Raw genomic sequence first — 9,782 nt, 5'->3', positions numbered from 1 at the left:
AATCACAAAACACAGAGATACACCAACAACAACAACAGCAGCAGCATCAGCATCATCATCATCAGCAGCAGCATTGACCCGTCGAGGTTCCTCATATTCTTCCAATTTCATTTCCTCCCCCCTCCTTCATGCTCTGCCTCCTACCTTTCTCTCATCAAGCGGCTGACGTGAATATAAGTCAACGAACAAGATGGCAGACGTCCGTGTAAAATTTACAGTTTTTCAACACAAACAGAAAATGTAATGGAAACGATGCCCAGAAGGCTGAACTGTGACAGCCTAATGGCTGTACAGAACGTCATGTATATCCTTGAGGTAAACAGAACTTTGGAGAAATCCATGAGTAAATAAATAAACAAATGAATAAATAAATAAATAGATAAATAAATAGTGGCTGGATGTAAGTAGCTTGCTTACCAACCACATGGTTCCGGGTTCATTCCCACTGCGTAGCACCTTGGGCAAGTGTCTTCTGCTATAGCCTCGGGCCTACCAAAGCCTTGTGAGTGGATTTGGTAGACGGAAACTGAAAGAAGCCCGTCGTATATATGTATATATATATATATGTATGTGTGTGTGTATGTTTGTGTGTCTGTGTTTGTCCCCAACCGATGGTGGTGTGTTTACGTCCCCGTAACTTAGCGGTTCGGCTAAAAGAGACACCGATAGAATAAGTACTAGGTTTCCAAAGAATAAGTCCTGGGGTCGATTTACTCGACTAAAGGCGGCGCTCCAGCATGGCCGAGTCAAATGACTGAAACAAGTAAAAGAGTAAAGAGTAAAGAGTAAAGAGTAAATAAATGAATAAATAAATAAATATTTTTTCTGCGTGCTTTCCAACGACTTGCTTTGGGGTTCAGTCCTACCGCACAGCATTTTGGGCAAGTGTCTTCTACTAAAGAACCGGGCCGACTTACGCTTTGTGAGTGAAATCGGTAGGCGAAAGCATGTGTGTGTGTGATCCCCTTCTCACAGCTTGACAGCAATGTCTTTGTAACATAGTGGTTCGGTGAGGGAGAACGATATAATAAATACCAGGCTTGAAAACAAACAAAACAAAAAAGTAAAAGGTGGGGGTCGATTTTTTCGACTAAAATTACATCAAGGCAGTGCCCCAGCATGGCTGCAGTCCAGTACTTCACTTGCAAAAGCACCAGGAAGAGATCCCTTCAGATAAAACGGCCTTTTCGATGATCAGGAAAGGGTGATGGTTAAAATTAAAAGAAGTAGACCTTGTGGCAGATGCATAGGAGCAAAAAATATTAAGAAATAGATCTAGAATTCCCAAGAGGATCCTTAGAGGTAGCGGATAGTTGCTAGAATGGTAACTGACCGGAGCAAGTTCAGTGAGCTAATAGCACTGTTGGTAACAAAAGGCCTCTGTTTCAGAGAGAAAGGTTGATTGCATGACGCTTTTGAACTAACAGCAAGCAACATATTTGCGAAACTTGGGCCCAGGCTACAGAGGATACGCGAAGACTATAAAGAAACGGAGCTGGCAGGCTTCGCTAGATGTGATAAGCAAGTGGGTATGTACGATAAAGTATAAATTAGTTGAGAGAAAAATTGGGCATAAGAGGCATTAAATGAGTTGTGCGAGTAGATGGGGTATGCGTGATATGGCCATGTTATGTGTATGGAGGAAAGCAGCTGCATAAAGAAGTGCCGATCGCTAAACGTAGACAGAACCCACGGAAGAGGGAGACCCAAGAAAACGTGAGATGAAGTAGTGAAGACCGACCCCACGATGTTGAACCACGTCGAATATATGACAAAGGACCGAGATGATTGTTGATATACTGTGCCTGTGAGGACGCGTCTATCTCAGCAAAAATGCTATCCTGTCAAGCCTTCTTCCCAATACCCATCTCTTCCTCCTATTTGGCCCACTCCCATTTCTGTCACTTTTTCTCAAACTCGTATTCACTATTGACCATACTTCCAACCCCTATTTAATGCATCCACCTCAATCCCCATTTCTAGCCATCTGCCACTCTCCTTTCCACACTCTCACGAACTCATCCATTTTACCGATTCTTTATCCTTATCATTTCTCTTATATTCACCTTGTACCTCGAAAATATGCCGTCGTCATCGTTTTTATCTCCTTCCAGCCGGGGTAATCATGCACCGCTTCCTCAGCAAGATACCTATTCTTGTTCCTCTATCACACTTTAACCTATCTACACATGACATAGTCATATTTCCAAATAATACCATCCACTATCCGACACAATTCAGACGAAGGGTCTTTTCTCGCAAGCTACTAGGTACGCACACCAGTGCTGGTGCCACAAAAAGACATTTAGCACAATATGTTATGTGGTTGTCGTTCAGAAATGCATCCAATCATAGGAAGCATACGGAAACAAATACGGTCGCCTGGCTGGTCAGTACTTGTTGAACCACTGGGGAACTATCTGGAACTATCTGGAAAAGGGGTGTACGATCAGCAGTGCAAGGTACAATGTTTTGCTGGCCAACAAACTGAAGCCAGCAATTCGCACCAAACGTCGAAGCCTATTGTCGAAATAAGTTTTTTTTGTTATATGACAATGCAGACCAACACACGGCCTCCCAGCCCGTTGAAACCATTAACCAATTGGGTTTTGAGGCGCTGGAATACTCTACCTACAGCCCAGATCTCGCCCCTTCCGACTATCCTAACTTTGGACTGCTCAAAGGTGGTTTACGAAGTAGTCGATTTCCTTCGATGAAGATGTGAAAGAAGCAATGCATAAATGATTGCACGACCACGCAAAAAACTTCTTGGAGTGAATATGAAAGCTTGTGGACCGTTGCACCAAGTGCATCGAAAAGAAAGGAGACTATATAGAAAAATGACATATTTCTTTATCCCTTGTTTTTGCGTAAATACATTGAAAAAACAAGAGTGCGTATAATTTTTGACTCTCCCTCGATGTTATATATATATATATATATATATATATATATATATATATAGAGAGAGAGAGAGAGAGAGAGATGAATAGACAGATAGACAGACAGATACATACATACATGCATACATACATATATACATACAAATATGCATACAGGGTGCGTAAGTTTTTTGAGAACATAAATTTTGGGGGTCATTGCTGTATTTTTTGCTAACTCTGTATTATCTTTATTTCGGAAAATAATAATGGCAGACCCTCAGCTTACTCAAGAAATGATGAGGTATGCTGTATTGTAGTTATAAAGGCTGAGAATAGCGTTTTAGAAATATCTTGATTTTTAAAAGTTGCCAGATCTTTCGTCAACAAAGTTTGTAAGGAGCTAGAGACTGAAGATGGAAACGTATCACCAGTATCAAAGCATAAAATGCATTTTAAACGCCCTGAAATCATCAAAGTACCTGAATTTATCCAGCAAGTTCAACAGACCATTGATTACAATCCCAGAAAGTTCATGAGGTCAATTGCAAAAGATCTCTATGTGTCAGAAAGATCAGTCAGAAATGATGTCCCCGACAACATCAGATATAAGTCTTATATGATGAGGAAAGGTCAATTTGTCAGAAAAAGCAAAAGAAAATCACTACATCAGATCTAAAAGGCTCTTAAACAAACTGAAAAATCCAGCAGAATATTTGATTTGTTTTTTCTCAAACGAAAAAAACTTCGACCGAGATCAAAAAGTTAACAGAAGAAATGACAGATGGTTATGCGCAGACCCTTCTGAACTTTCAAGTGTTATCCATACAAAATTTCCTGCAACTGTCATGGTTTTAGGGTTTGTCAGCAATGAAGGACATGTGATGCCTCCTAAATTCTTTCCACAAAGCCTTAGAGTTAATTCGGCCGCCTACATTGAGGTCCGGGAAATAATTGTTTAGCCCAGGATAGATAGCGTATGCAATGGAAGGTCATAGGTGTTTCACTAAGACTCTGCACTATTACACAAGGCTCTAGTAACACAGGAATGGATGGCTGAAAATTTTCATGATCACATAACCGCTAACATTTGGCTTCCTAATTCCCCGGATCTCAATCCATTGGACTATTGCATATGGAGCATTGTTGAGAAAGAGGTCAATGAACACACCTATACCACCAAAGATTCTTTGAAAGCTGCCATAGTCAGAGTAATGTCCAAAATGAATCAGGACCACTTGATTCAAGCATGTATATGATTTAGATCTCATATAGAAGTAGTTGTTGAAGGTGAAGGTGGCTTTATTGATTAACATTATAGAAAAGAAGGTTTTTTTTTTTACCCTCATAGCACTTTTTGATAAAGTTGTTATCTGTTATTGTATATCTGTTTTTTATAAACATAAATATGTCCTCAAATATATTACGCACCCTGTATATATCAATATATATATATACATATATATATATATATATATATATATATATATATATATATATATATATATATATATATATATATATAATATGTATGTATATATATATATATATATATATATATATATATATATATATATATATATATATATATGTATATATGTGTATATATATATAATGTGTATATATATTGGGTTGTCCAGAAAGTTCGTGCCGATTTATAGTAGCTTACCTTTCGACTTATTTTAGAACATGGTTGAGTCCATAAAATAGGATTTGACTACACCTCCGTTTAGAGCACAGTTTAAGCTATCTTTTCGTGGAAGAAGATTTGTGTTCCTATAACCTGTGTTAATTCTCTAACCCTTTAAAATGGAAGATAAGAAAGTTCATTTTCGGTACTTGATGCTTTGGGAACCAGACAATAATTGCTGCAGCTCGGCTGGGATCTGTTACTCCACCCTTCATATTCACCAGATATTGCTCCTTCGGATTTCCACTTATGCATGTCTCTGCAGAATAGTCTTAATGGTAAAAATTTCAATTCCTTGAATGGCGTAAAAAGATACCTTGATGAATTCTTTGCCATGAAATCACTTCAATTCTGGGAAGGGGGTATTTTCAAGTTAAAGGGAAGATGGAGATGCATTGTGCAACAAAATGGTTCATATTTGGTTGATTAAAAATGTAATGGCAAGTATTTATTGACCATTTTCTTTCCTTTAAAAATCGGCACGAACATTCTGGACAACCCAATATATATAGAGATAGATAGATAGATAGATAGATAGATAGATAGATAGATAGATAGATAGATAGATAGATAGATTGATTGATTGATAGATAGATAGATAGATAGATAGATAGATAGATAGATAGATAGATAGATAGATAGATAGATAGATAGATAGATAGATAGAGAATATACATCTGTATTTAAATATGTTTCCATTAATTTCTTTAAGAAAAAAAACGACACTATACCATCAAATTTAATATATATTGCATGTGTGTGTGCATGTATGTGTGTGTGTGTGTACATACCTGCGTAAGCCCTGTTCTTAGGAAAAAAGTAAACAAGAACATCAACGATATATGTGTGTGTGTGCGTATGTGTGTGTGTGTATGTGTATGTGTGTGTGTGTGCGTGTGTGTGTGTGTGGTGTGTGTGTGTGTGTGTGTGTGTTTACATATGTGTATCCTTACCTGCTTTAGTTCGGTGTTTTCTGTCTGTTGAAGTTACAGAATGATCAACTTCCCTAATAATCGATTAGGTCAGATCAATAAAAGAAGTAAACATCCAGACATAGAGAGAAAAACGATGATCTGCGTGCATTTATATAATTATTTAGTTAGTACAATTAGTATTGCTCTCAAGAGGTAATAATTAAAACTGTCAGGGATAATATGTTAAAAGGTATAGTTTGTGAAACAAACTTATTTTTTTTGAGTAAGAGTCTTTCCTCTGTCTTTCTTTTGTCTTTGTCTATAACAAATGCTTGTTCATGGCTACCTTATTTCTTCTCATTCTCTCTGTTTCTCTCTCTTTACTTCTCTCTCTCTCTCTCTCTCTCTTTCTGATCTTCTCTTAACTATCTCTCTCACTCCTCCCTTGCGCCTTCCCTTGTTGGTGTCCATTAAAATTTCTCGCTCAGCCTTGCCCGTTTCATGTGTTCTCAAACATGCTTCTCTGACCGCACGTAAAACAACAGTCGATGTGGCGTTTCTGGAAGTCGTAGGCGGCACAGTTCTGGACTAAACAATCGGTTCGCCGGTCGCCGTATTCGCATTCATGTAAATGTGGATATTTGAAGAATGCACACGTCCAACAGCATTCTTTGTAGAACTTTGGATTGTAACAATACCACGGTTGTTGGGATATAATTTCGTGACACGTAACATGAGGCATTCGGAAGGTTGTGTAGAATAATCTATCTCCCAACCAGCAGTCTTCATCATCTTGCATTGCGATATTTGTTGTGTTTGAAAACACACAACGGCCATTTTTGCACCACTCCCTCGGACTACACATTGTGCCTTCTAAAGGAATAATTTTCAAACATTCACCTTCACCATTGTCACACCACATATTCGTACAAAATGCTTCATTGAAAATATTCTTGTCTCGACAATTGTAAATATTAGATTGTGTTCCGAACCTCATTTGGCACTGCCAATTCGCACTGTACCTCTGTCCCGGTTTCATTTCTTTAAAAGCTTTCAATTCAGTATCAACCTCAGAATCGAAGTCTTGAAGACAAGTCATCTTATGCAAGTTGTTCTTTAAATAACCATAAGAACAACGAGAGAACTTGAACCTGTTTAATCTATATTCATTTTCGCGAGGACCGAGACTAGGTGCCATGATAAATTCGTCGGCTGGGTCACATGTGTTATTTTTTCCATCGTGTAAAACTCCCAAACTGTGTCCAAGCTCATGTGCCGCCGCTAGTCCTGTGTAGAGACCAAACTTCTCTTGAATGATGCTTGTAGAGTTTACAGTACACATTCCTAACAGCAGTGTGTAACCTAATAATTTTTCACTCGACTGGATCAAGCTGTGACGGGTTATTATCAGAATGTGGTCTTCGTAGTGTAAAGTATTGCTGAGCGGTTGTTCCTGCAACCAGTCGGTAAACCTATTCCATACAGAAACAGCTTCAACTCGACTCGACTGATCATGAAGAGATTCAATCCACCATGAACTACTTGCGTTATCGGAAATGAAAAAACTTCTGCATTTAACGGTTATGCTAAAAGCTTCGTCCGGAAGCGAATGGAAGACCACGTTTATGGTGGACAGCATGTAAGCGTAATATTCTTTGATCGAATAAACAACATCGAATGTTTTTTGTTCCATGTTTTCACCATTCTGCATTGATAGGAAAAACGAATAAACACTGAAATCAATTACAATGCCAAGTTCGATGGTGAAGGCCTTTTGCGGATTTCTCTTCCTGCGAAGTGAACGTCGTTTTTTAATGTTACGTTTAACAGCATTAGAATATGAAAAAAAATCAACGTCGTCTGGTTTGATTTCATGCAATACGTAAACTAAATGAAAATTCTGACCGTTCTTCTTACCGTCATCCTGTTTTTCAATCGGTGCTATACCATAACATTTTGATTTGTGTATGAACATCCCTGAAATGATATAGTAAGTTCTTATCCGGTTACCAATTACAAGCTTCTTACACTTCACAGACATCAACGACTTAGGTCCGACGTAAATCGAAGCAGCTTCTTGATATTTTTTAGAAACCGGAAGATAGAGTAATCGTTTTTCGCGTTGAGCAATACGATATATTGGTATATCATCAAACGAGGAAGTTTTGTCTAAATACAGTAACAAATTAACAGTGTCATTTTGCAGCAAGAATTGAAAGCGAAGTCTTGAAGGTTTCTCTTTGGCATCATGCTTATAGTAATTACATTCATTTTTCGAAAAGTTCGTCTTCTTCTTTTCTTTAGCACCAATTGGCATTCTGTTTAAAATAATTTTTGTTGCTTCTGATTCTTTTAAATGTCTGTTCGGAGGTGTAGGAAAACCACACGACTGATCGACTGAGACAAATAATGTCACAAACATAAATAAAAACGATAGCAGTAATGAAAATGATACAAACACCGAAGATGTTAAATTCAGTTTAAACATAATTACTTATTAATCAGTTTATAAACTGTATGCTAGAATATAATCGGTTTGGTGACATTTTCTATTGGTTACCATTTTTTGTCGATCGGTCGTTGTTTCAAAAATCTAACCACCAGCGTCCGCTTCGCTGGCAACAGGTTCATTTCCTCCGCACGTGATATATTTCGTTTCTTCTACATTCACTGATGATAATGTATTTATATTTGTATATACGTACGTATGTTTATGTATGTGTGTATGTATGCATATATGTACATATTTGCAATTACGTGCATTATATGCGTTTGTGCATGTATGTACGTGTGTGTAATCTCGTATATGTATGTATGTATGTATGTATGTATGTATGTATGTATGTATGTATGTATGTATGTATGTATGTATGTAGCTATGTATATATCTATGTATGTATGCATTTATGTATGTATTTATATTTGTATGTACGTACGTATGTTTATGTATGTGTGTATGTATGCATATATGTACATATTTGCAATTATGTGCATTATATGCGTTTGTGCATGTATGTATGTATGTACGTGTGTGTAAACTCGTATATTTATGTATTTGTGCATTAGATATTTATGTATATATATGTACATATGTATGCATGTATGTATGTATACATGCATGTATCAATATATATATGTGTATATAGGTAGACGTGTCTGTAAATGTGCGTATATATATTTATGTATTAGTACAAGATACACATAATGTTTACCATACACATAAACACACACACACACACATTTATACATTTATACATATATGTGTGTATGAATATTGTATGTATGTGTATATGTATACATATATATCGTGTGTGGAGGTGCAATGGCCCAGTCGTCAAGGCAACGGACTCGCGGACGTAGGATCGCGGTTTCGATTCCTAGACCGGGCGTTGTGAGTGTTTATTGAGCAAAAACATCTAAGCTCTACGAGGCAGGGGGTGGTGGCGATTCCTGCTGTACTCTTTCGCCACAACTTCCTCTCACTTTTTCTTCTGTTGGCCTGCTTACTTAGCCAGCAGGGTGGCATCATTTGAAGGCTAAAACAATGCAAAGCGCATCGTGACCAGCGATGTGTAGCAACATCTGATAGCCTGGTCGGTCACGGTGATCACGGTGATATATCGCGTGTAAAGGCGGCAACTTGGGAGAATCCTCAGCGCGTAAGTAATCGCAAGAAAACATTTCATTCGGCCTTTACGTTCTGTGTCAAAATGACTCCGATATCAAGTTTCAGAAGACAAATTTTTAAAAATATTTTAAAAAGATATTTTAAAATATTCATGTTTTATGACTTTTATTACACATACTAACCACTGGTATAAATTATTTAATTATGTTTACCCTTGTATTCATAATATATATATATATATTTAGGTGCAGGAGTGGCTGTGTGGTAAGTAGCTTGCTAACCAACCACATGGTTCTGGGTTCAGTCCCACTGCGTGGCATCTTGGGCAAGTATCTTCTGCTATAGCCCCGGGCTGACCAATGCCTTGTGAGTGGATTTGGTAGACGGAAACTGAAAGAAGCCTGTCGTATATATGTATATATATATATATATATGTGTGTGTGTGTTTGTGTGTCTGTGTGTTTGTCCCCTTAGCATTGCTTGACAACCGATGCTGGTGTGTTTACGTCCCCGTCACTTAGCGGTTCAGCAAAAGAGACCGATAGAATAAGTGCTGGGCTTACAAAGAATAAGTCCCGGGGTCGATTTGCTCGACTAAAGGCGTGCTCCAGCATGGCCGCAGTCAAATGACTGAAACAAGTAAAAGAGTAAAGAGTATATATAATATATAT

The 9,782-nt window shown here is 37.8% G+C and overlaps 1 protein-coding gene across 1 annotated transcript; it reads right to left on the bottom strand.

Moving 5' to 3' along the window:
- Positions 1–5,623: 5,623 nt before the first annotated feature.
- On the bottom strand, positions 5,624–8,125 carry LOC115231387 (A disintegrin and metalloproteinase with thrombospondin motifs 2-like). The gene has a single exon (XM_029801423.2). It carries the CDS (start codon positions 7,969–7,971, stop codon positions 5,983–5,985), a length of 1,989 nt encoding a protein of 662 aa, XP_029657283.2. The 5' UTR covers positions 7,972–8,125; the 3' UTR covers positions 5,624–5,982.
- Positions 8,126–9,782: the final 1,657 nt, after the last annotated feature.

Source organism: Octopus sinensis, unplaced genomic scaffold, assembly GCF_006345805.1.
Source record: "Octopus sinensis unplaced genomic scaffold, ASM634580v1 Contig18391, whole genome shotgun sequence".
In the NCBI taxonomy this organism is placed as follows: Eukaryota; Metazoa; Mollusca; class Cephalopoda; order Octopoda; family Octopodidae; genus Octopus; species Octopus sinensis.
This window is presented reverse-complemented; position numbering and strand designations above follow the sequence as displayed.